This window comes from Morus notabilis, unplaced genomic scaffold (genome assembly GCF_000414095.1).
Source record: "Morus notabilis unplaced genomic scaffold, ASM41409v2 Scaffold1285, whole genome shotgun sequence".
In the NCBI taxonomy this organism is placed as follows: domain Eukaryota; kingdom Viridiplantae; phylum Streptophyta; class Magnoliopsida; order Rosales; family Moraceae; genus Morus; species Morus notabilis.
In genome coordinates, this window is record NW_010362783.1 from 28,150 (window position 1) to 54,859 (window position 26,710).

At 33.9% G+C, this 26,710-nt stretch overlaps 5 protein-coding genes and 1 non-coding gene across 8 annotated transcripts; 2 read left to right on the forward strand and 4 right to left on the reverse strand.

Moving 5' to 3' along the window:
• Positions 1-4,202: 4,202 nt before the first annotated feature.
• On the reverse strand, positions 4,203-6,666 carry LOC21399730 (probable polyamine transporter At3g13620). 2 transcript variants are annotated; one of them, XM_010102826.2, is made up of 2 exons: positions 6,531-6,666; positions 4,203-5,837 (listed from the first exon to the last, which is right to left on the reverse strand). In XM_010102826.2, the coding sequence occupies exon 2, from the start codon at positions 5,813-5,815 to the stop codon at positions 4,337-4,339; it is 1,479 nt and encodes a 492-aa protein (XP_010101128.1). In that variant the 5' UTR covers positions 5,816-5,837; positions 6,531-6,666; the 3' UTR covers positions 4,203-4,336. The 2 variants fall into 2 exon arrangements, with proteins under 2 accessions (XP_010101128.1, XP_024024442.1); XM_024168674.1 differs by lacking the exon at positions 6,531-6,666 and adding an exon at positions 6,402-6,503.
• Positions 6,667-9,150: 2,484 nt separating this feature from the next.
• TRNAG-UCC lies at positions 9,151-9,222 on the reverse strand. The gene has a single exon. It is a non-coding gene; the product is annotated as a tRNA-Gly (tRNA).
• A 113-nt stretch (positions 9,223-9,335) lies between these two features.
• Positions 9,336-11,841, forward strand: LOC21399731. Its single transcript, XM_010102827.2, has 3 exons — positions 9,336-9,479; positions 10,019-10,393; positions 10,971-11,841. The coding sequence occupies exons 1-3, from the start codon at positions 9,350-9,352 to the stop codon at positions 11,666-11,668; spliced, it is 1,203 nt and encodes a 400-aa protein (XP_010101129.2). The 5' UTR covers positions 9,336-9,349; the 3' UTR covers positions 11,669-11,841.
• Positions 11,842-14,117: 2,276 nt separating this feature from the next.
• Positions 14,118-16,176, forward strand: LOC21399732 (phytoene synthase 2, chloroplastic). Its single transcript, XM_010102828.1, has 6 exons — positions 14,118-14,397; positions 14,573-14,623; positions 14,830-15,002; positions 15,154-15,389; positions 15,650-15,842; positions 16,012-16,176. The coding sequence occupies exons 1-6, from the start codon at positions 14,118-14,120 to the stop codon at positions 16,174-16,176; spliced, it is 1,098 nt and encodes a 365-aa protein (XP_010101130.1).
• A 1,170-nt stretch (positions 16,177-17,346) lies between these two features.
• On the reverse strand, positions 17,347-26,000 carry LOC21399733 (serine/threonine-protein phosphatase PP2A-3 catalytic subunit). 2 transcript variants are annotated; one of them, XM_024168694.1, is made up of 11 exons: positions 25,695-26,000; positions 22,674-22,730; positions 22,079-22,162; positions 21,234-21,305; positions 20,705-20,776; positions 20,344-20,384; positions 19,309-19,375; positions 18,380-18,571; positions 18,170-18,259; positions 17,971-18,078; positions 17,347-17,781 (listed from the first exon to the last, which is right to left on the reverse strand). In XM_024168694.1, exons 1-11 carry the CDS (start codon positions 25,779-25,781, stop codon positions 17,716-17,718), a joined length of 936 nt encoding a protein of 311 aa, XP_024024462.1. In that variant the 5' UTR covers positions 25,782-26,000; the 3' UTR covers positions 17,347-17,715. The 2 variants fall into 2 exon arrangements, with proteins under 2 accessions (XP_024024462.1, XP_024024463.1); XM_024168695.1 differs by lacking the exons at positions 22,079-22,162; positions 22,674-22,730; positions 25,695-26,000 and adding an exon at positions 21,870-21,891 and having other exon boundaries at positions 21,234-21,298.
• LOC112092463 (pentatricopeptide repeat-containing protein At5g66520-like) lies at positions 23,422-25,072 on the reverse strand. Its single transcript, XM_024168693.1, has one exon. The coding sequence runs from the start codon at positions 25,050-25,052 to the stop codon at positions 23,469-23,471; it is 1,584 nt and encodes a 527-aa protein (XP_024024461.1). The 5' UTR covers positions 25,053-25,072; the 3' UTR covers positions 23,422-23,468.
• Positions 26,001-26,710: the final 710 nt, after the last annotated feature.

Consider the following 26,710-nt stretch of genomic DNA (forward strand, 5'->3'; position numbering starts at 1 on the left):
TATTTGTTTAATATAATATATAATAACTAATTATATTAATAATAATTATAATATATAATAATATAGTTGTAATTTTTAAATATATTATAACTGAAATATTATTATTTTTAATGTAATATTATAATATGTTTTATAATATTGTAATTATATTAACCATTTTAATAATATTATGATATTTTATATGATAATTATAAAATATGTTATTTAATAATAGTTTTATTATATTATATTAAATATAATATAGTCGTAATTTTTAACTATCCATAATTATTTAACCTCATAATTTACTAAACGGTATTATACTAATTTTAGAATAACACAACTATTATAATTATAGTTTATTAAATACTCAATTATTTTTTATAACAAATGTTTTTTTTAATTAGTACAACTAAAAGTAATTTTTTAAAATTTATAACAATACTAAACTAAGCCGAAAAGAGCTGGAATTCCTAACAAAAGCATCCTCATTACTACACCACCACCACCCTAGATGGTTCATGAAAAAACTATTTAAATATGCTTTCTAGAACGCGCCCTAAAAATCAAAAGTACAATTGATTTTCCTTTCTGTGGGCGGTGCGGGGTCTGGAAGGCTCTAACAAAGTCGAAAGTCAAAACAATGGAAAATTCAACATCGCCACAATTTTTAATCAAAAAGCTACTATGATGTTTTCTTTTTCCATTAATAAAAGGTAAAATATGTAAACCCAGAGCTTTGCCCTTTTGATTATTACTAGTTAAAACATGCGCATTGCGCAGAATGTTGTATTTAGTTGATAGATTTAGAATTATAATTTAAAATTATTTTTAATTTATGTGTATTTTTTATGAGAGAAAATACTGTAGTAAATCACGAACTATAATTCAAATCATTGCATGAATTCTTGAACCAAACGCACTCTAAGTTGTTGTTTTGGCCCTTTTCAAATTGTTTTCTGTCTTCTATTTTTCGGATATTTTGTCACAGTTTTTTTCATTGTTTTTATTCTTTTTTCTTTCTTATTAATATTATTGAAGTGATAGAGTTAGTAGACGATAGATTTTAAAAGGGGTGCTAACCTAGTAACTTATTTAGGATATTTTAGTGAACCTAGATACTAGTTGAAGTTGTCTATTCACTTAAGTTTATTAAAAAAAAAAAAAAACTATACTACAAAATGTTGTTTAAAGTATGTGAAAAACCATTGTTAAATTTTTAGGCGGTGTTTGGAATTGATCATATTTTTATTTTTCACGTTTTTTAAAAAAAAAATGAAAATATTTTTAAAACGGTGTTTGACGCAATAAAGACAAAGAAACAGAAATGAAAATAATTTTTTAATTTAGTATAAAATGAGAGAGAAATAAAAAATAATTTTTAATCATTTTTTATTTTTTATTTTTATTTTTTTATCTCTCGAGCACAGAGAAAGATATATATTAATGATTTTTTTTATACTGAAAATAATCTCTAAATAAAATTACCAAACGTATTTTTAAAAATAATTTTTATATGAGATTAAAAACATTTTTATTTTTATTTTCATATAAAAAATAAAATTATTTTAAAACGAATTCTAAACGAGCTTTTAACATCAATTTTTATATCCACGTCATATTGAGCTACATTACAAATCATTATTTTTAACAACAGTTTTTTGGACTGATGTAAAAAAAGTTCAAAAAAACTTCAGTCAAACAACGGATGTAAAAAAATAAAAATAAAAAAAAAATAACATTGTCGGTCTTTGACCAATGTTAAGTATTATTGAATCACAATGGCTTATTATTACCGTCGTTAAAAAGTTAAAATGACATCCCAACTTTCAACCACACATTCAGATATTTAAGATTTGTTTATTTATATTTTTTGAGTTAGGATGATTTAAATTCAGATATTGATTTAAGTTAAAGTGTATTTAAATATAGTTTGAGTTGAGACTCTAATTTGAGTTTGTGTTTAGATGTGCACATTTTGAGTTATGGTTTAAATTGAGAATCTATTTGAGTTTGTATGTGAATAGGTCAAAACTTAAATTTATATTTGGATAGTATTTTAATAAAAACTCAATAGTGATGAAAAATTTTAATAGGGTATATGGGTGAGGTTTTATTCGTCTCTTTATTGTGAATGCATAGAAAAAAAATCATCTTAATCGAAATTAAAACGAAAAAGTTATGACGTTTTTAAGAATAGAAAAAATATTATTTATTAACTTGAGTTTGAGTGTAGGAACTTGAGTTGAATGGAGAACTTGAACTCAGATTTTAACCCAAAACTGAAGTTAAAATTAAATTCAAACTCAAATTCAAACTCAAATTTTATAAAAAAAAAAAAAATATGAACTTAAATAAAATTGTAACTTAAGTTTAAAATTTTTTGAGTTGAGGTGCAAATGAATAAGCCTCGTTCAATTGCAAGAAAGTAGACAAATTTCAACAATATAACACAAGAGCTAAAAATCTTTATGTAAAAAATGAAATTCTACAATATACATAAAACATCAAATATTTCATTGAGGTGATCAAACTCGAAGCCTACATATCCAACAAACGAAGAACATATTGTCATGAAAACACATATTATTGAATGAAATCTCCCATTCCGCTTGAAGCGTACCCTTCTCTTCAATAACTTTGTCAACAATGTCCTTATGAAGAATTAATGGACTTAAATTGTTTCAAGATGAACTTGCAACAATGTCCTGGAATTCAGTTGACAGAACGGAGAAAATTAGGAGAAATAAACTCAATCAATCTTTCTTCTTATATAGGAAACGAAATTTTGTTAAAAACTTGCAATATTGTCCTGGATTTCAATGGGCACCAATTGCTTTACAAGCTCCTGGTTATGGCATTAATCAAAACTGAAAAATACCATTTTTCATTCAAGTGGAGAAAAGTGTTGCAAAGAGCAAATAATAAAACTCCCTTTAAAAAAAAAAAAGAAAACAAAAAATTGCAGTGCTCTTTTCTGCAATACATAAAAAAGCATCAGGACTTTTATCCTTGGAAAACATGAAAACTATAGCACATACCCAACAAATTTGGAGTTAGAGAAATTCAACTTTCATATGGCATTGATAAAATTGCTAGCTAAAAAATTATATATAAAGAAAAAGAGAAAAAAAAATCATATTTACAAAGCTCTAAGCTCTATCTGAGATACAAAGCATAGAAAATTGTTCTTGGAAAGCATAAAACAGTACTACTTGTTTGTTCTTCGTTTCTTATTTGAATAATTTGCTGCAATGCTTAATTTGCTAGGTACATGCAACAAAACTTGTAAAAGTAACATTTCTAAAACAAATGTGTATATATATATATATATATATATATATAAGAGAAAAAAAAAATCAAGTTTCAATAGCATGGACAAAACTACCAGCAAAATATTTCACCACTTTTAAGTTTGAGCCGCCACAGTCACAGAGACGTCTTGTGAAATTGAATGTAAGAAATTCAAAAAAATCTAACGAGTCCATCAAAATAGAGTCAATGAAAAAAAAAAAAAAAGAAAAAAAAAAGAAACCTTGACAGTAAAAATCTCGCTCAGGCTTTCAAGTCAAAAGAGAAAATGAATAAGAAAAGCGTCATTCAAGAAAGAAAAGAAATCATTACAAATAATACTCCAGCAAAAGAGGAGTAGCCAAATTGGAAAAAGTGAGAAAGAAAGAGGGCAAAGCAAAAAAGGTGTTTGTGTCAGTCAGATGAAATAAAAACAAAATGAAGGTTTTAAATAAAAATAAATGCACGCTTCACATTTATGGAAGAAAAACTCATGAATCATAGAAACAGAACAACACTTATCTTTGTCAAGACTCTGAGTTCATGGTAGTGAAAAATGTACTGATTCAATGAAAACCAACAAGAGCAAAACAATGAAATTTTGATTTTGCCGTTTTAACAGAAAATTTCGAACGTCGCTCGTCTAGTCATCTTCCTTTACATATTATTATAAAAACTGAAACTGTCATATAAATTCTAATTGTATCAACTATTTATTCAATATGATAATTTAAGTGATTTATGTGAGTTAACACGATTAACACAATTTATAATAAATGTTAGTTTCTAAGCAATTAGACATGAAAAAGAGACTTGTGAAAATCTTGACAATAGGATTTGCAAGGTTTTTTTTTTTTTTTTTGTTTCCTTTCATTAGAACTCTTTTCTTACTTAGATTATTGAATATCATTGATAAGAACATCACAGGGTACAATTCTCTGAGAAAAAAAGGCAATGGAAAATACATAAATAATAATACTAAGGAAGAAGTAATGTTTTGTACAATTGAAGTATAAGACGTCTAGATCTTCTTGTTACAAACAAGCCAAGTGAAATGAAGTAAAAATCACCCAAATGATGATCCTTCATGAATTTCTTCATTGTCGTTGAAATTGAATAATTTCTTTGACTTGCAAAATCTCATGAAAAAGAACCATCCAATCCCAGCCGCTGTCATAACACCACTCACCAAGAACACAGTCTTTGTGGCAATGGCCATCACAAATATCAGAAATGCTGATGGAATCAAGCACATGATTATCAAACCTGGTAACCCCATTGGCACCCTGTATGGCCTCTTCAAGGATGGCATTTTTCTTCTCAGCCAAACAAAGGATGAAAACTCCAATAACATTCCCAAACTGTACAAGAAGTTTGCTGATGAAATTATGACTGTGAAATTCATGTAGGAGATTGCTAGAGCAATTATAGTTGAAACCAAGATCCCCACAAATGGAGTGTTGAACCTTCTCGAACGGACGGAGCAAAACTTGGGTAGAAATCCGATATTTGCCATGCCAAGAACTTGGTAGGCGCTACTACTTAGTTGGGCTTCAAAGAGTCCAATGGCAGACAACACAGCACCAATCTCAAGCCACACTTTCAACCACTTGCCGGCAATAATTTCTGCAGCATCAGCGTGGAAACCAGTTTCCCATAGATTTTGATCCACAGAAATAGCTCCGGTCACGGCAATGAGTGGAATCAAGTAGGCGAGGCAAGTGAATATGACGGCCGCCAGGAGACCGATGGGAAAATTCTTCTGGGGTTTGTCGACTTCACCGGCTAAGGTACTTACATTGTCCCAAAAGTTCAAGTTCCAAAAGAGGGTGTTGAAGAACAGGTTCCAATCCTTTTTCACCCCCTTTTGGCCCAAACTAGTCCATCTGTGAGGCTTAATCTTTGGAATTGCTATCAAAGACATCAAAATAAACGGCGAAAGCGAAACAATACCAAGTACTACTGCAGCATATCCAACAATGGCTAAACCTGTATAGTTGAGAAACGAAAGAAACAATGTGGATAGCAAGATTGCAATGTACCTAGGCCAGCCAGATTCGAGAACCGGGATAAGTTTCTCCAAGTAATCGATGCAAAGGACAGGGAAGGCAGCGATGTTGATGACCCCACTTAGGAACTTCCATGTCCCCATCAAAGATCCCCAGAATGGACCAAAAGCGCGCTCAGCCCAAATGACAAATCCGCCATTTCCAGGAAAAGCAGTGGATAGCTCAGCCGTGATGAGGGCCTCAGGGACACTCCATATGAAAGGAAAGATGAGAAAGCCGAGGATGGCGAACAGGGGTCCGGCTGCTTTGACTGCAGGCTCCTCGCCGTAGGGCCCACCGGCGACTTCAAAGTAAATGAGGAAGATAAGAGGAAGGAGGGTCAACGTCTTTGCATTTGGGGCAGCATTAGTGGGCTTGGTACTGATGGGAAGTCCCTGAGGGTTTGGAGAAGTTTGGATGTCAGTAGTTTCCTGATTTTGTGGCAATTTCACTTGATCTGTACTGGGATTGCTGGAATCGTTTGACTGAGTCCCCATGACCAGGATTGAGATAGAAGATCTGTTTTTTTTTTTTTTTTTTATATATATCAAAATTAATTGTTCAGAACAAGTTGTAACAAGAAGCAAATTAGAGAAAAAAAATTAAAAATAACCAATTCTCAATTTTGGTGAGGATAATAAGTCAAAACAGGGTACGAAAAATCAGCTGAAGTGGAGACACTGGAATTGGATGTTCACAAGACTAACACAAGGAATGAACTAGATTTAATTATAACTGAATTCTGAAAATTGAGTCACAGCTCACATTCAATGAGAAAACAAAGAAAGATTTTCTTTTTAAACAAATTAGTTTCACTTTTTTTTCCCCTTCTTTTTTCCTTTCTTTTTTCTCTTCAAAAATGAAGATCAGCACAGAAAAACTTCATCTGTCAGAAAATGGAAATACTTGAAATCTAATCTAATCTTACAACAAAACTAAAAGCTACCCTCCCTCAGTGGGAAGTGTGGCTCTAAATAGTAAGAATCAGAATCATATATAGTAAATTCACTAAACTGAATCTATGCATAAAGCAGCAAAAGTAATTAATCGTCAGTCAAAAAGAAGAACATTCAAAATCCCAACCTTTTTTTTTCTAACTTTTCTGGGAAACCAAACAGAGATTCTGGTAGAACAACTTGTTAAGGTAAAGAAACATCAGAGTTGAAAAAGAAAAACAAAGGAACAAGAGGGTATAAAATAGAAATGACTTACCACGTTAATCATGGAAGGAAGGCACGGATTTCAAAGCTCAGAGGTGGGAAGAGGAACAAACTGGATTTGACATGAATTTTTGGCTATGGCTCTCAGTTTCCACCCCAAAAAAAAAATAATAATAAAGAAAACGACAAAAAAGGGAAAAAGAAGGGCATTTTTTAAATGAATGATATGTTTTTTTTTTTTTTTTGGGTTTTTTATTAGTAGAATAAATGAATGATTGGAGTAATGAGATTAAAGTCGAAAATGGGATTTTGAGATCTATGGATAGTAGAAGTAGCGTGGACTTTGGGATTGTGACATTATTTAATTCATATAATTAAAATCAAACGTGTTCTAATTTGTTCCTTTACCCGCTCCATGGCCTCCACTAATGGTGTGTTTTTAAAACCTCAAATTATCAAAACTACGGTAAATTGAAAAAAAAAAAAAATATATATATATATATATGTAAAATTCAAACATAGCATCAAATGAATAATATGTGTTTATATGTGTAAAATTAACAGGTTTTCATACAAATCTAAGTTCAAAACAGAATTTATTCCCAAAAAAGGAAAGACACTGACACAAAGTACACTAATGTTTCGGTTTGATTAGGAAAAAAAAAAAAGAGTACACCAATGTATTGTAACACTCATCCATTTCAAAAAAATAAAAAAGATTCAGGGGTTGTTCTTTTAGGTCCCGTTCATTTCGCTGATTCGAGTTTATAATTCGAGTTTTACTACAGTAAAAAGCTCTCACAAACAATCACATCTAATTTTTTTGCTACAGTAAAAAACTCTCACATAAAATCACATCTCAACTCGAATCAGCGAACTAAACGGACGTGTAACTTGAGTGTAATTTTTGAGTTGAATTTGAGTTATAACTTGAGTTGAAGTTGTAACTTGAGTAAAGTTAAATAAAGTTGAAACTTAAAAGAACGTGAACTTGAATAAAGTTGAAACTCAAGTTGTCTTTTTTGAGTTTTTTGGACAAAAGAACATGCCCTTAGTTAGGTGGACCCATATATAAAAGTAGAATTTGGCTGCAAGGTTATATATAGAAAGAAATAAAGGATGCGTTTGGAATTATTTCCAAAATGATTTTATTTTTTGTATGAAAATAAAAATGAAAACGTTTTTGTTTTCATTTTGGAATTATTTCTTAAATGCGTTTGGTAGTTTTATTCAGATATTGATTTCAGTTTTAAAAGAAACTGAAACTGCGTTTGGTGGTTTAATTTTTGAAAACATGTAATAATATTTAAATTAATAATATATTGAATAAATAATAATATTAAATATATTAAATAAATATTATTATTAAATATATTAAATATTTAATATATTATAAACATGATTATATATGAAAACTGCAGGGGAAGAGAGAAGACGGTGGCGGGCAGTCGGAGAAGATGGTGGCGGGCCAGTCGGAGAGGAGCGACGGTGGGCGTTCGCCGGATGTCCCGCGTCTTCTTCGGCTGGGGAAGAGAGAGAAGAAAAAAAAAACTGAAATCCGTTTTCAGAAAACGAAAACGTGAAAATGAAAACGTATTTTTTTCGTTTTCAATTTTTCACAAAAAGACAAAAACATTTTTGTTTTTGTTTTCTAACACAAACTTCGCCAAACGCGTTTTTCATTTGTTTTCAATTTTTTACTTCAAAAAATGTGAAAAATGAAAACAAAAACGGTAACAAACAGGCCCAAAGTTGCTTTTTTTGCTAAAGTAAATTGATGTTTTTCTTTCAAATAAAACAAACAAATAAACAAACAAACGAAGAGTGAAAAAAGGGAATTTTTTAGTACTCTTAATGTATCAATGGGTTATATTTTTTAGTAATTAGATTTACGTATTTTTTATTTTTATGTGATTTTATGCAGATTTAACGGATAAAAAACTTAACATACTGACATGTTGACGTCCTGGAGAATGTTCCGAAAAAAGAAATGGGGTTACATTTGTATTTTGTGATTGAAAATTTGGTCCCACGATTATTGGTGCTGAATGCCAAATTCCAATAATAAATAGGGTCTATGTATAAGTGTAACCAAAACCAAAGCAGATTTTATTTAAAAAAATAAAAATTGATAAGATGGATGGAGATTCGACTACCAAAATTAGGCCTCTTTTGGAGACCATTTCCTTTGCGGTGGTCTTTGTCAGAGGGCAAAGGGCTCTTTTCTTTGAGGATTGGGGTGCGTGCGTGTACTAACTTTAAAAAACCACATCATGGAATGCGGATTGAATTCGAATTTAGTAAAACCAACATTACATATTTGAGCTATAATTTTATTACGAGAAATGCTAAGTTTATTTTGTTATTCTCTTTATTAATTATTTAATACGTGAATTTTATTCTTATTTTCTATTTAAATAAAATACAAGAGAATGACAGATAAAGTGTTGTTAGTATTTTTTTTTTTATGTTTCTTTGTTGGCGTACTACACTAGAATAATAATGGTTGGTGTTTGTTTGTTTGGAAGAACACCAGAGATATATGCAAAACGATAAAAGTGAATGTTTCTTTATATGCAAAGTGGATATTTTGTAAATGTATGTGCCAAAAAGTAAAAACTTGAACACCTTCAATGAAAAAAAAAAAAAAAAAAAAAAAAAAAACCCCATTATGCGTCTGCCGGGAGTCGAACCCGGGTCTATTGCTTGGAAGGCAATTATCCTAACCGTTGGACTACAAACGCCTCGTTGTGATTATAATCATTCTTATTTTATTTATTAAAAATAATTTTGCTCTTGTAAGACAAAAATATCTCCTTGATGGCTCATATGCAATGGGAGTTGGTTTGCTGATCGGTGCGTGCGAGAGTTATGATGGAGTCGGTCGCAATCTCTTTCCTCTCAAAAGCATTCCCATTTCGTGTTAAGACGTTTCCTTCAAAATCACCAACTGGGTATTCTCCCTTTCCACCTATTCGCTCCAAACAGTCCGATTTCCATGGTCAGTTTGTCTCTTTTTCTTTTCTGTTTTTTTTTTTTTTTTTTTTTTTTTTTAAAAATTTTTTTTTTTTTTTTTTTTTTTTTTTTAAATAATTGTTCATTATAAAACCTTTCACTTGGTTCCTGGGATTGCTCCGTTTAAGATTATCATAACATATATGCATATATATATATTTATATATATATGGTTATGGGTTATACTTGTAGTACAGATAAACATGTATTTTTGTTTATATGAATGAATATTGTTATCATGCATTAAATAGCCATGGTGCTGTGGAAACCATTTGAGCTGCTTAGACAACTGTGGTTTTGCCTATCTAGTAGGATGTGTGTATGTATACTTCAATCCAAAAATCACCTATTTAGCCTTCTGTTTAGTTTGATTAATGTCGGCAGATGAATGAATGACAAGGATGTGGTCTGTTCAAATGAGCATTAAACTAGTAATCCGATAGTTTACTATCTCCTTTTCTGTCATTTTCGATTTCCCTGAGATTTAGGATTAATAAAAAGAACTAAAGGGTCTTCTTGTTACAGATTTTCGGGACTATGCAAAGCCTGCTCGCCTTTTGCGAGCAGCAGAAATTAAAGTATGTACAGATAACTTAGCAGAAAATGTTCTCGCGCATATTGGGAATGACGAATCTCGGTCTTTGTATAAGGTGAAGTTAGGTACTAGTAATTTCTCCGCCTCCAGCCTCAGTGACTCGAATGCCGGAGTCCTCCTGTGTTTGATAGACGAAAATGGAGATTCGATATTACAGAGAATTTCCGCCGGTTTGGTTGGATACCATTATGCGGATTCAGATGATGATGACTTACTCCAATTTCAAAAGGGTTCTGTGGAGGAATTCACTTTTGAGGGTCCAAAACTAGGGAGAGTTGAAGCTATTTGGATTGGTGTTGAATCAGGTTTGTCTCTGCTAAATATTTAGTATCTTTACTATGCAGGGACGGATTACATCTTATCTGGAATGGTTTAGATTTAAGATTCTAACATAAAAAATGGGAAAACTCATTTTTACACTTTCATGTGCTAGTAAAGTAAATCAAGAATGCTAATTTGGTCCACGTGATGTGAGGAATGAGGAAAGAGAAAGTCAATCATAAGTCACCAGCCATATTGTTTCCCTTATAAGACCACAAAACTACTTTTGTAGCCTTGCTAAATTTTCATCAATAATTACATGCACAAGAATATTTTACTACTTAAATCATAAAACTAGGAAATAAAAAATTTGGATTTGCTTCCTCATCCACTTCCTAAAAGGAAAACAAACACTAAAAATTGAACCATTAATTCCTTTCGTATTTGTTTCCTTTCATTTCCAGTTACATCGGAATTTTTACAATTTAATAAACATGCCCTAGATGTCACGCCCTTGTAGAACTTGTGTTCTTGTCCTTTTTCTTGTTTAATTATTGTATTATATGTAATGCTGTTTGATTAAGCATCCTAACAAATTTTGTTGCAACTTTCTAAGGCCAGGCCATTGGAGGTTAGGTAGCGTTAGCTTGAGTGTCCTTAATGGGTGTCAACAGTCATTGAAAGAGAGAGACAGAGAAGAAATTCAATACACCAGTTTCACGTACGAATTTGAGGCTGAGGATATCCTGCTTGGGGAGGGGACTATTGTCTCCATGCTGGAATTCAGACCCTGTCGCGTCACCGAACTATCTGGAGTTGATGCCTCCACCTTGTTTACTAGAAGCCTTCTTGAACCAACTTCACTTGCAAGCCAACGTGTATCAAACGAGGAGAGCATGAGGGAATATGCAGATCTCAAGCTCTCTTTGCTAGTTTATGACGCATCATTGATCTGTATTGGCACGTCGGCAACATCTTTCACAGCTGGAGAACGTGCAGCTCTTGCATTTTTAACTGGTGGGGTTGTTGGCTTCTTGTATCTGCTTCTTCTGCAGAGGTCTGTTGATGGAATATCCGCTCCAGAATCGAGTTACAAGAACACAGGAGGAACTGAGCGAACATTTGGTGGCTTTAAGGGCCCGATATCTAGCCTTGCATTGGCAATTGGTTTCACGTTATTTGCGGTCAAGTATAACTCAGCGGTCAAGTATAACTCGGCAGATCTTACGATGGTGTTGACACCAAAAGAGCTTATAGTTGGTATGATGGGATTTCTTGCGTGTAAAGTTGCTGTTGTGTTGGCAGCATTTAGGCCTTAGCAAATGGTGTGAAGATAAACAAGTGAAACTCTCTAGTTTTTGTCTGTTTTAGGTTAAGAACTTGTTGTGGAGACACCCTTGCTGTCTAACAGTTTATGCATGGTCAAAAATCATCTATACATAGAATTTTGTATCTGGAACAGAAGATTCATAATATACAAATCAAATTATTAGGCACATTATTTCATTGAAATTTCTGAATTTATTTCCTTGAGTACAAAAACTCCCATGTAAAAAAAGAAAAAGAAAGAAGGAATTATCAGTCTCTTCCTTTGATGGCAAGATATATAATTCACTATTTGAAATGCAAAAGTAATTTGATACTATCATGGACCAGAAAAAGTCTAGAAGAGGAAGGTTGGATTTATTTGCTGAATGCAAATATTGAGACCTCGTCCCATGGATTAAGGGTTGTAATTAACTGAAGTCTGAAACAGGCTGAATACTATTCCAAGTGTTTCAAATCTAAAACATCTTATTATGAGGATTACTTCTGACTTTATTTCCCTATTTTCCTTAATAGCTATTGATTAGAACATTAAGGCATCACTAACTTAAATCAATGAAAGTAAACATACTAAAAGGATATACGAATATCCTTTGTGGTGACTAGTGGGTTTGAAAATTGCTTGACATACTGGCACTTGGAAATTTTAAGCTCACAAATCTGACAACCAATGGAACAACTCTTTTTTTTTCCCCTTCTTTTATGGGAGTTTTTTCATTGGGAGAAAGATCACATATGAGAATTTGTCATCTGTTTTTGTGTCGAATAACAAAGGTCTGAAGCTAATTTGCTGCTTACCAAGTAAAAATCAAGAGAAACACAATGAATTCAGCATAATAGGAAAGAAATAATAATAATGCACAAACAATTTGAAACTTTGCTCTTGCTATGTTCTTAATTGCCAAATGCTAATCTCGAAAGATCCTTTCAGGCTGCTTACGAATCAATCTTTGTGATTTCTCTATTTTTCATTTTTGTTTTTTTAGGTCATGTTGGAGTTGTGGAAACAAAAATCAAACATGTCTTTTCACTTGATTTAAGATAAATCTGATTAGAACCAGAGTAGGAAGTGAAACCTAGGTCCATGCCTAGAAAGTAAATATAGAACTCCATAAGCTTTGTGTCTGATCATGTTTTTTATTATGTAAAAGTATGATGGTTTCATTATTGGTTTCCAGTAAATGGAAGAGATCATATTAGTAGGAATTTGAGTTAGGCTTCTTTTTTTTTTTTTTTTTTTTTTTTTTTTTTCAAAGAGTGCACGATAATAATAATTAAATAACAAAATAAAAAGAAGAAGATCAGGCAGAGATTTAATGTGGTTTAACAAGGTGACTACATCCACAGATTAAGAAAGGGAGAATGTTCACTAGTAAGTAACACTATGAATGACGCTCCATATAAAAACACATTACAAGTACATAATCGGGTAAGTTAACCGACTGAGACCAAAAGATTTTTCAGCATGAAAATATATACAAATAAAGTCAAAACTATAATAAAGGTAACTACGTTAACCTTCCTTTTTACATGATTTTGTTACATTGAATATTAGGATAAAGCTTTAAAAACTAACCCTAACACCAAACTAATTTAAATAAACATCTTTTCAATCACTCCAACTATATACTTAAAAAGAACAGCATTTCATCTGCCAATTTTGTCACTTGGTACTATACATACGTTAACACTAATGATTAATGTCTTTTTAGTTAATCTGTTGAAAAATCACTATCCAATAATATACATGGCCAAATAATTATCCACTTTATAAACGTACACACACATAAAAGAACAAAAACAAGTAGAATAAAGGAGAGGTTTACAAAGGGGCATCAGAGTTGATAAAGATTCTAATATTAGACTGCACAAAAAGACATTCTCTACAACTATGCTTGGACAGCCAACTTCTAGACAAAACCAGCATCTTCGTAGTTTACGCTATTTCCCTATAGCACCTATTAACATTTCATGTCTTTTCTTGTAAGTAACTATTACAGACAAGAAATAGATTATTTGGAAATTGCAGTGGCAAACTTATATATTTTTATTATATTACAAGACCCTTAACTGTTTCATGACTAGTGGACCACATTTTTGCATCATAATATAGTATGGTACTATGCTCCAAAGTTAAAACTTACATCTTATATCTTATATTAAAGATAGATACAATAGAGAGAGATAGAAGGCATAACTCTCGGTATCCTAGAGAGTTCCAACATTTTTGTATCATTCAATCCTTCTTTTTTTTTTTTTCCTTTTTGAAGAGAGAATTTATAACAACCCTTTTTGTTATTTGATAATTTTCCCAAGGTTCAAAATCACTTGAGCAGATAGTAACCAAAAAAGGAAAAAAAAAAAAAAACTGCTCAAATGTTTACCACCTTTTCCCTTTCAGCTGCTAAGTCATGCAATATTAGACAAAGCAACGTTAAATTCATGCCTCAAAGGCTCTTCACCACAAGAGCTGAAGTGACATATATGCCTCTTAAGAAGCAAAGCAGCATACCTGTTTTTCCTGAACTGACAAAAGCTGGGATTTCGCTCACCGATTTACGCGTCAAAGAAGTTGTTCAAAAGCAGTCTCAGACCCATAAAAGCTTCGTGAGAGAAAACGATCATGCTCGGAGAAAGCCAGACTTCCATCCTGACTTTCTTGAAGAAGCATATGAGAGGTGCAGAAATATATGTGCAGAGTATGCCAAGACTTTCTATCTAGGTCCTATTTCATTTCCCTTATCTCCTTTCTACTATACTTCTTGATAGGATATTTTTGAAGTCTAGAAATGGATTCGGACATAATCGAACGGTTACTATTTGATGTTTGGATTAATCAGTCTCTTTCTTTAACAAATGAAGAAGATTTTCATCTGTATTTATGTATTATGATGCAGGCACCTTGCTAATGACAGAGGAAAGAAGAAGAGCCATTTGGGCAATTTATGGTAAGTAGTTGTTGCTCAACTCTCATATTGACAAAATAGTCAAAAATCAATTTTGAAAATACAACTTATAACTGATTGGATCACTGAGATATCCACATAAATGAAATCATAACTGAAATCATCATTTGCTGAAGTTTGCATATTTTTTCCTATTTTGAAGTTTTGACAAACTAAAAGTGCCCAGTTATTTTCGACATTTTGTGCAGTTTGGTGTAGGAGGACAGATGAACTTGTTGATGGTCCCAATGCTGTTTACATGAGCTCTGAAGTTCTTGAGAGATGGGAAGAGAGACTTCAAGACATCTTCAACGGACGCCCTTATGACATGCTTGATGCTGCACTCACAGACACTGTTTTCAAGTTCCCCTTAGACATGAAGGTACTTCACTTGTTGACTTTAAGAAATTTTTGGATCTCCTACTTGGGATGCATAGATTATGATCTTCCCCAGTCATAAGAAGAAAAGTTTCCTCTAAACTCTTAAGAGTTTGTTTTCATCTCACAGATTTCACCTTCTTCTTTGACTACAGCCTTTCCAGGACATGATAGAAGGAATGAGAATGGACACCAGAAAGTGTCGGTATGCGAACTTCCAAGAGCTCTATCTTTACTGCTACAATGTGGCAGGAACTGTAGGCCTAATGAGTGTTCCTATAATGGGAATCTCACCGGAGTCTTTGATGTCCGTCAAACGCGTATATGATTCCGCACTCTACTTGGGTATTGGCAACCAGTTAACAAATATACTTCGAGATGTGGGAGAAGAGTAAGCTCATTTTCTTTTAAAAATGTTATTTGTTCACACCACTGGCGATTCAATCACCATATCTTTAATGGGACCCAGCTTTCTTTTTCTTTTTATAACTTTGTGTTATGTGACGGTTCTCTTTAACTGACACATGTACGGTGATGCATCACCAATAGCAATGAATAGCAATGCTCTTTTCTTTGACGTATTTTTCTATTTGTAAGCAATTTCCCCATTTGCAGCATCTCTCTGACATGTTTTAGTTATCTTTAAAACAGTGCCATGAGAGGGAGAGTTTATCTTCCTCAAGACGAGCTCGCACAATTTGGATTATCCGACAAGGATGTTTTCTCAAGGAAGGTCACTAACAGATGGAGAGACTTCATGAGAGAACAGATAACAAGAGCAAGGTTCTATTTCAACCTAGCAGAAGAAGGAGCTTCTCAGCTCGACAAAGCAAGCCGTTGGCCGGTATGGACCTGCCAGCCTTTCGAAACCAAATGAACATGCATATTGAGTTCTAGGCACAATTCCATAGTTTCCATAACTGTAATTGGTGGGATTAAGTGCTTAAAAAACAAAATGGTAGTGAATTGTTGGTTAAGTGACTTGTATTGGCTTCTTTTTTGACAATCTGCAGGTATGGTCCTCGTTACTACTATACCGCGAAATTTTGGATGCAATCGAGGAAAACGATTACGATAACTTTTCAAAGAGAGCATGTGTAGGGAGAACGAAGAAACTTCTGATGTTGCCTCTGGCTTACACAAGATCTCTACCATCACCTAGCATGGCATTTCATTAACCGTGTCCCTCAAGAAACATTAGAGAGAGAGAGAGAGAGAGAATACTACAAGTCACAGAGAAAAATGTATTAGAACATGAAACTTACATCGTACGAATGAGGATTTTGTTCTATGACAAATGGGCACATTTACCTTCTAAAATGGTGTTGTATGGCCTTTGTAAATACTGTAGCCAGGATAGACATTTTCTAGGACCCTTTATTTTCGCATTTAAAAAAAAAAAAAAACAACAAAAACTATTAAGCAATGACTTTGGTTTATTAAATGCGTTTGACAAAAAAAATTTTCTTTTTTCTTTAATTAATGCCACGTAAAGTGATCGTGATGCCAAAGCCTGGTAATCATGATAATTCGAGTAGCCAAGCTTCTGAGGTAGTTACTTTTGTTTGACCCTCATTCCAATTCGTCAGTGCGATGTTCTGCTTTTATTATTCTGATAAGAGCAAGAAATAAGTTTAATTCCTATTACCTCAATCCCATTAAGAATTCATCTGAGGCTCAAACACGCAGGGCCTAGAACATTAGGAAATTAGATCTCTATGAGAAAATTGGCAAATTCACCCTTGAGCGTATTATTTTAAAATTTTTACTTTCTAATCTTGATTAATATCCTGTTAATTAATATAATTTTTTAATTAAAAGATATTAATCAAGAACAACGGGCGAAATTAATCAAAAAACATTAATCAAGATCCATGCATTTTAAGGGGGGAGACAATTTCCCTAGATCTTACTAATAATAGATTATGCTTACTAATAGAAACTCAAACATTCCACAAGCTCTCAAAATACCTTGGTGTAAGTTTAAAGAAAATACATGGTTTATCATAATCTTGTAGAGGCCTAACATTTTTACTATTTTAAATAATTAGATGTCATTATAGTTCTTTACTTTTTCTTAGCAATTGTTTATTTTTAGGCGGGGTAGTATAAATTATAGTTTTTATTATTTTGAGTGGTATTTATGATATTTTTCCCGAAGTTAAAATCGTTCGTTTATTCGTCAATATAAATAGGAAAAATAAAAGGCTAGAAAAGCGACGAGTTCAGAAAATGGCGCAAAAGAAAATAGATGGAAGCGACCAAATAGAAAACTGAGACTAATTATAACAGGTAAAATTAAATCAACCTATTGAATAGAACATTTGGTTCACACGGGCAAAAAGAAAAATTAAAAAAGCACCAATTATAAGTAACGCATCATCCCTCTACACACCCCCACCACCAAATAACCATATCCTAACACAGAAATAAATATGGGAAATGGAAGGAGAAAAAGGAAAAGCACATGAACAAAATAGGCCATATTTTCTCGGAAAATGGTACACACGCTACGAAAGTTTCGCCATCTGCGCTGCTTCGTTTGCAAAGACTTGAGCGTAACAAATCAGAGGAAGCCTTCACCTGCCAGTTTTACATGCTTTTTTGCCACCCGATCGCCACCGTAGCAGAATGATATAGTTTTAAATACAAAAGCAGCTCCCAGAACATGAAAACCAGCTAGCAGGCATTAGCCGCTGGAGATTCAGCAACTACTATCATAGGAAATAATCGGGCGTTCTTCGCGTTACATCGGGCTCTCCTCTCCTCGGAGCTGGCTCAAACTGAAACAAAGACCACACAATCAAGCTCTTGCCATGCAATTAGTGTATGGGCATTTAACAACCTTTAGCACATGAATACCCCAAAGAAGGATTGTCAAGTAGTTTTAGATAACTACATATAATTAGTATATAATCAGCCCTTTTTTTTTTTCTTTTTTACACAGGACAAAAGGGTTGGAGAGAATGAACCTGAATGAATGTGTGGCCTTTGCAGTCATCAACCTCTAGAATGGATGCCATGTTTCCGCAACGATAGCAATAATTCGGCGCACTGAATATAGTGACCACTTTTTGTTCCTGTGACAAGGAAAGTATATCAGACATATTTGCTTAAGATAAATTCAGTTTACTGAAACAAAACCAGGAAATACAGAGTAAAGATACATACATGGCCCCAGTTGTATCCTTCCATAACCAGCTGGTGTGCTCTAGCAATAAGCTTTAAGTTATTGGTGTGATTGAACTGCTCAGATATGTCCTGCGAAAGCATATTTTTAGAAAGGTTAAATGGATCTCTGAAGAAATCATGAATAGAGAATCATACTTGTAACCTCTTCACCAGAAGGAATAAGTAAAGCATTATAGAAACGTAAAATACCTGACCAAATGTATACCCAGCACCTCTTGGAGAGATACCCCACCCACATCGATCGTCCGGGTCAGACCATAAAAGATCACACATAGGACCCTCATGAGGAACCTCTTGAACACGATCAAAATTGCGTATATTATCAAGCGTTTCAATTGAAGGAGACAGTCCACCATGAAGACAAAATATCTCGGATTCAACCTTCAAATAGAAGAGATGTTTATATATGATGACAGTATCAAAATAAAAAGATCAAACAATTGATGTTTCATATTGTTGCAAGGGCAAAGATATCAAGGTAATCAAGCACGTATAATAAACACTTCCACCACTATACAAATGGAAATATGTTTGAGAATTGCCAATGTTACTAAAATTACAGGCAACTGGTGAAAACTAGTAGCAAAATAATTTCTGAATAAAACAATCATACAAGCAAGTCTACGATGTACAGTGTTCTATCAATCTCAAATGTGGCATCATAAACATATTGACTCCAAATGAAAGCATCAATCTCAAACGTGGCATCATATTAATGAATTTTTTAAGAGAAGGAAATGGCCGTTGAAGACTTATTTGAGAAGGCAAAATCCCTTGCTTCTCTGTGGGCTGCAACAGATGTTTCCTTTAAGGATTTTCCATAGCCACTGATAATATTAGGGTGGGAGGATGCGTAATCTTGTATTTTCTTCTGCTATATCTCATCCATCTTTAATCCTTTTCTATACTCTTTGTTCTGCTTTTGTTTTTAATAAAATTTTCAATGTTTCTTATCCAAAAAAAAAAAAAAAAATGCTTTCATAAAGTGGCCTCAGTAAGCAAAGGTAATCAAACTGATGGCTATATTGCCTAGTGTAACAAACAGCAAAGGAAAAAATGGCTTCAACGTTGATACTTTAAGCTTTATGAAAATGTAACATCCAATTTATTATACTAACCAATGCTGTAAGCGGAAAATAGTCAAACAAATCTGTAAATATCTTCCAAACATTGGCATTACCATACCTGCAAACAGAAAGGATGAGTTATGTTTTCAGATTTGTGAAAAATGACATCAAATACACAAAATTTAAAGGATTTGGAGAATTTGAGATGACAAATTAGTAATTATTGTAGCCCCTAAACATTACGAATCATGAGGAAAATGCTCTAATGAGCAAAAACACAATCAATTTTCTTGGAGCAATATACATCATAATACTTGTAATCTCCTACAGTCCAAGAACTAAATTTTCATGTTATAACTCTTGAAGTTGAACTTAATTGTTAATCAAAATAAACTAGGCTTGCATAAAAAATTTGACAAGCCACCGACATTCCTCAACAGGGCCTACCAAAAAAGGCTTGAATCATATCTGTAACTTTAGAACCAGAAAACAGAGAGCAATACAAATCGGAGACGCAATGAACATATTCAAAGATATTTTATCACCAGCAAAGTATAGGACTACAAAGTAGGAATAGGCATCCTCTGCGATTATCTCATAGATATCCCATTATGCAAACAAATTAGAGTAATAATTGATGGTGGAAGAATAAAAGGTATAGCATCTAGTAGCAATAGGTCTGCCAGTCCAGGGCACAAAACATGCATAAGTGGAAAAGATATGCACAGATTGCGTACTAATATGCTCTCACTGAATTTTCATTTCAAGACTGCCAATTGGATGTCATGTTCTCACTGTCACTCAAGATTCAGTTACAAAACCCTTACTAATTAGACATCCCAATCACAAAATAGTCATTTTTGTTGTATATTACAGATTACTGACTAGAAAGGCAAAATAAGATAACCTTCAAACTTACTCTGAAAACACAATTTTTTTTTTAAGGCACGATTACTGATACCATATTGTAAAATAATAGTATACAGTAATTTCAAGCTGAAGTTTTAGACAATGCAACAAGCTATAGACATGACAATCTACATTTTGCAAAATAGAACCCTATTAGAAAGGTGCTGAGAAACTCACTTCCGCAGGCACTCATCATAAAAACCATAAACTTGAGTAATCTGCAATGGGGAGACAAATGGACACAATAAGCTTTCGGTGTAGATGAATAAAGTGACACATAAATCATAACATCCTGAGAAAGAGAGAAAAAGAAAAGCGAAAACAAAAGAAACAACAAATGGCACGTATACTAAAACATAATGGAACAAACAGAGTGAGAAAGGAAAGGAATTGGAAAGAAAATGAATAAGAATGGGAATAAGCATTTATTCAAGTGTTCCAATGTATTTAAAAAAAAAAAAAAAAAAGCTAACAAAGAAAGAAATCAATGAAATAAAGTATAAGAATCAAATTCACAAGCCTTAAAACAATGGTCTACCTGCCGGCTTTCATGATTTCCTCTTAGAATAGTAATCCGTTGAGGATAACGCACTTTCAAAGCGACAAGGAGCTGAACAGATGAATTAACACTTCATAAGTAATTCAATACACTAATAACTTAGAACTCCCATGAAAATCCAATATTAATTAGTAAAGTACATGATAAAAATCAGATAATAAATATGGAAGCTAAAAGGCAAGATGAAACAGGCTTGCATTATTCCTCTCAACCCAAGTCTTCAGAAATTTTTGTACCAAAAACAATCACAGCTATACCTAATTTTCAATAACGATCCCACCCCCAACTGGAAAAAAGCAAAACAAAAAACAAAAAACAAAAACAAAAAAAACAAAAAACAAAAAACAAAACAAAAAAACAAAAACAAAAACAAAAACAAAGCTCCACAGAGACTCTGAAAGTTCTTTTGTTTTGGTGCTCCGTGCCTAAACCAGGAAAATTAAAACATAAGCATGTGAAGGGAATGAAAAGTTTCATAAGTTAAACATAAAATATTAATAATGCTTACCGTCACAGTTTCCACAGAATAATATCCACGATCAACATAATCTCCCATGAACAAATAATTTGTATCTGGACACTACAACAAAATTGCAACTGAAAATCAATATTGCACTTGTAAGTGTAAATTTTCCAGACATGCATATAAATCAATTAAACAAACAAATAAATAAATGTCAGGTAACGACTAACAAGGACAGAGGAAGTTTTAAGAACAAATTACAATAATGAAAATATACTTGTCTTTATTTAAGACAAAATGGAGAAAATATTGGAATTTGGAAAAGGAAGCAAAGTAAAGGAAAATAATGCAATCTGATAAAGATTAATTCCTATTAAAAATTTCGGAAAGAATTTCTACACAAGTTCGAGTACCAAACACGTATAAGCAGCAGTATTCCAATTAAATTCAAGTATAAATCCTGTAGATACCAATAAGATTTGAATGTGCAAAACCTAGTGAACTAGATTTTTAATTCTTCCCTCCTTTCCAATGGAAACCAGGGAATGCAACAAATTATTGTGCCGTGAACTAAGCTAATACATGTTCCCAAATCATTCATTCAATAAAACTGCAAAGTTAATATATACACAAGAGACTTTTAGAGTGGAAAATATTAACAGTGTCAAGAAAGATCCTTACCGTTCATGTCAAAGACCAAAAGCTTGGAAAAAGTACAAATCAATTCAAGGCATCTTCTCAAGTTACAATAATGCATCTATTATCCAGAATAAAAAGTCACTACAATATTTTCCGTTTTACGTTAAATTCACTTCAATGCACCTTCTCATGTATGAAGCATTTCAAAGGAAATTTGAATTCCGTAAAATGCCTCAAAACATAATAAATACCTTCCCTCCAATGCGAAAAAGCTCTGCAAGATCATGAAATTGCCCATGGATATCACCACATATTGTAACAGGGCTCTTCACAGGCTGCATAAAACAATTTCAAGAGTTTACACCTTTATAAATCACTACAAATTAAAAACCACTATGCTATTATAGAAACTGAAACTGGTAAAAGTTAGAAGCAAAAATGCACCAAGGTATTTACTTCTATTAGCAAGGAAAAACGATTGTCCTTGCAGCAAGAAGCAGAAAAGACAGTAGACAAGATGCCAAACAAACAAAAATCAAGCCACGTGATAATATTAAATCCTAATGCATTAATTAGACGATTAAAATGAAGAGGAAAAAAAAAGCTCCACCAAGATTATCTCAAATAGCCCTTGATAGTTAAGAAGCACATATGTTTAGACCCAACCAGGCCTCTCGTCATTGTATAACTCAAACTTAAAATGCTTGTATTATAATAACATCACATATATTTTTTTAAACAGGATTGAACATAAAGCAATTAGAATTTATCAAAGTATTCACCAAAATTTTGATCAGAAAATAATTACTAAGATTGAGAAACACAGAAAATGGCAAGATAAAGCACCTGAACATTGCTCTCTTCCATTAATATCTCCTTAGCCTTCTCACACAGCGTCCTTACCTATAGTCAAAGGTGAAGAGGAGTGAACAATTAGCCAGCCATTGAAAAAAAAAAAAAAAAACCCCAAAAATGCAGCTTTCAGGAGAGGATGATAAGATGTTTTCAGAATATTAAAAGAAATGAAGTGAACAGATTCACCTCTACAATGGCTTACAAAACAGATATTTAATGAGCACCAGATGCAAGCTTAAATGACACACTATCTGATAAGTAGAACCAGTTCTTCATTAGGTAGGAATTGTTACTACCATGGAAAAGCCACACCCTACTAAGAGTAAACGTGTAAATCCCCAAATAAGCAAAAGGGAGAGAAAAAAAGGGGAACGAAATTGAAATAGCCTTTCCGACACATCCTCACCCCCCGCCCCCTCTCAACCGCCCCCCCTCACCCAAAAATCAAATTCTTGTCTTTTTCTCTCTCCCTCTCTTTTTTTCATGGTAATTGATGCTAATAAGAAACTCAATGCCCCTAACAGGATCACCAAAGCTTATTCTCGCAAAACATAGTATTGGTGGCCTTAAAAAAGTTAATGGATGCTGAAATGTTGAAACCAAAAGAAGAGAATCCAAATTCAAAAATAAAATGAAATCCTCTTATGTAGAATTGTAGATTGATACAAGAACACTTGAAAATGCATTAAACTAAATTGAGAAAAATCAACTAACTGTTACAACAAGCAATGGTGGAGATTTTATGACATCCATGATGGCTAGTAAGAAAAAACTATGCAACAGAATTTAATCAGTAATCTTGCCATCATTGGTATTATCAAACCATATAGACTTCAAATGTTTTTCAATGGAAAGTAATGATAATACTATCTCGTCCATGAGCACATGGGACCTATCTCCAGCAACGAATTCATAAACCAAACCATCAACTTCAATTGAACTACAGCCTGGCACTTTTGCCACCTTCTTCATTTCCATTTTCTTTCTTACTTTAGTGACAAAATCCCATTGGTCAGCAGACGCGTACATGTTTGAAAGAAGAACATGAACCCCACTATGGTCTAATCCTTGCTCAGCCAAGCACAAAACCATCTCTTGACCCAACTCGACATCACCATGAACTCTACATGCATTAAGCAATGCACCCAAGACATATGAGTCTGGCTCTATTGGCATCTCTCTTACCACCTTTTTGGCCTCCTCTATCATCCCAACTCTCCCCAGGAGATCCACCAAACATCCATAGTGCTGGACCCGTGGCTCAATCCCGTAAATACTTCTCATGCTTTCAAAGATTCTCAACCCTTCATCTACCAATCCCATTCGGCTACAAGCACTCAAGACACTGATAAACGTAACCTCATTTGGTTGAACTCCCTCCCTCTGCATCCTCATAAATAACTCAATGGCCCTTGTGCTCTGACCATGATTAGCTAGGCCTGAAATTAAAGAAGTAAAAGCAAACACATCCCTCTCTGACAACCCATCAAATACAACACAAGCAGTTTGTATACAGCCACACTTAGCGTACATGTCAATAAGAGCAGTACCCACCACTCTATCTATTTGCATTCCTTTTCTACCAACATACGCATGTATCCACCTTCCTTGGTCTAATGCACCAAGGAAAGCACAAGCAGTTAGTGCACCCACTATAGCAGCATGACTAGGTGCAAAACCAGAAGCCTGCATGTCACTGAAAAGCTCTAAAGCCTCTTTGAACAATCCAACTTGGCAATAGCCATTAATCATAGCACTCCAAGAAACGGTATTCTTTTCTGGCATTTTATCAAACAATTCGCGTGCAATCAAAAGCTGTTCTGACTTGGCATACCCATTGATTAAAGAAGTCCACGTTATAACATCCCTGTTTACATTCACATCAAACAACTTACGAGCTGGGTCCATGCAGAAACAAGTAGCATACAAATGGATTAGTCCATTCTGCACAAAGTCATATGATTCCCAGCCCAATCTGATCGTTTGACCATGAATTGTGAAGCCCAAAGAGAGGTCAGAAAGCTCAGTACAAGCCCTAAGGAGGAAGGAGAAGGTGTAGTTGTTTGGTAAAAAGCCATTCTCTAGCATATTCTTGTAAAGAGACAAGGCTCTTATGGCCTCATTTCCTTCAGCAAAGGCTCTAATCATAGTGTTCCAAATGTAGGTGGTCCGGTAAGGCATACAATGAAAGAGACGATAAGCATGGCAAACATAACTAGCATCAGACGTTGAGCAAAAGGCGATAATCTTGGCTGCAGCATAGGGATCGAAAAGGGTGCCTGAAACAGCGAGGTGTGATTGAATTTGCTTGATTTGTGTAAAGGTGAGACACTGGTCCAACAGGGAAAGAACTCTTCGACTTGATTTCATAATATTACTACTTGGAGAGGAGAAACCCCAGCTCTTAAAATTTGCTGCTACACCTAATGGGTTCAGAAACCCAATATGCCAATCATTTATTAATAACAAAGGCGTATTTTTATTATTTAATGGGGTTTTTGAAGCAATAAATAGGAAACAATTCGCGGCGTTCTACACACACACCTAAAAATAAGACCTTTTTTTTTCACTGCCCACCAAACCAAGTACCCTAAGTCCAAGTTCAAGAACAAAAGGAATTTTAGTTCAAATCAAATGGCACCTGAAAAGGTACTATTCCAATGACGTCATTTCAGCAAAACAACAACTTTCATAACGTTTTTGGTAGGCTTTCCACATGAATCTAGTACCAAACAAGAGAACCGTGTTTTGAAGGGATCTGGTGATAAATCCAATCCCACATTCTATTTGGACAAGATTCTCTCAAGAATATGAGATCAGTCGCGTAAATAGAGTAATAATTTAGCTACAGAATCACAGATCACAACAAAAAGCATGAAATTTCTCGATCTGAATCGCACTAACCCTAGAAAGATAGCATTACCAGAGAGAGAAACGAAGAAATCCGAAAGAAACTTCATCTTAAAAGAGAAAAGATGAGAAATGGAAAGAAAGAGGAAGAAATGTGAGAACCTCTTGTTCGGACAAGGGCTTGCACTGCATGAGCTGAGCAATCTGCTCATCGAGGTTTCCATGGGAGTTCGAAGGGACCGATTCCATGCGTTTCTTCTCCTCAAAACGCACCGTTTTAGAGATCCAGATCCCTTCGATTTCGCCTCCTCCTCCTCCCAAACCCTAGACTGACTTCTTCTTCTTCGACGTCTTCTTCTTCTTCTTTTTTCTGAGAGGGCAAGAGTGAGAAGTTGGAAAGAGAAGGGACGGTGTATTTTTTCTCGTTTTTGCCCCTTTTTTTTGGCCTTTTCTGTCTTTCTTTTTCTATCTTTTGGCTCACTTTTTGTTTATTTGGTTTTTTCTGTTTTAAAACAACGAAAACATACCAGAGGAATTTAAAAAAAAAAAACATAATAATAATAATTGTTTTTGAAATTTGGTCTGTTGGTTTGTGTTGAGAGTTGGTTTGATCGGCGCCTTCGGATCTCGTCCATACCACCTTTAAAAAAAAAAAAAAAAAAAGGGCATGTACGAAACGTTTCTCCCCGATGTTCAATGTAGTGGTAGAACTTCAGACGGCGGGTTTGTCTGAAGCCCAAAAATTTTCGGGCTCGGGCAGCCCGAGAAAAAAGCATTCCCCCTAACCTGCCGCCGGTAGGGGGGTTGTGACCGCCGGCCGCCATTATTTTTTTTTTTGAATTTTTTACCGTAACCTGAAGCCTGAATTGTGCCCGATTTTTGCCTAAATACCCAAAAAAAAGGCTAGTTTTTTTAAATTTATGCTCGACCCGACCCGAACATATAATTTTTTGATCATTAGCTTGATTTTTGCCCTAAAATTTGAATGCAACGGCTATATTTACCCGACCCGACCCGCCACCCGTTTTGCCCGACTCCAACGGCTCTATTTTATACCGTTGCATGAGCTGTCCGAATTCGACCCGACCCGTCCAAAAATTTGTTACCGTTAGAGCCGAATTTTTTAGGGGGGGGGGAAAAAATTTCAAGCCAAAAAATTTCCTATAAATACCCCCCTC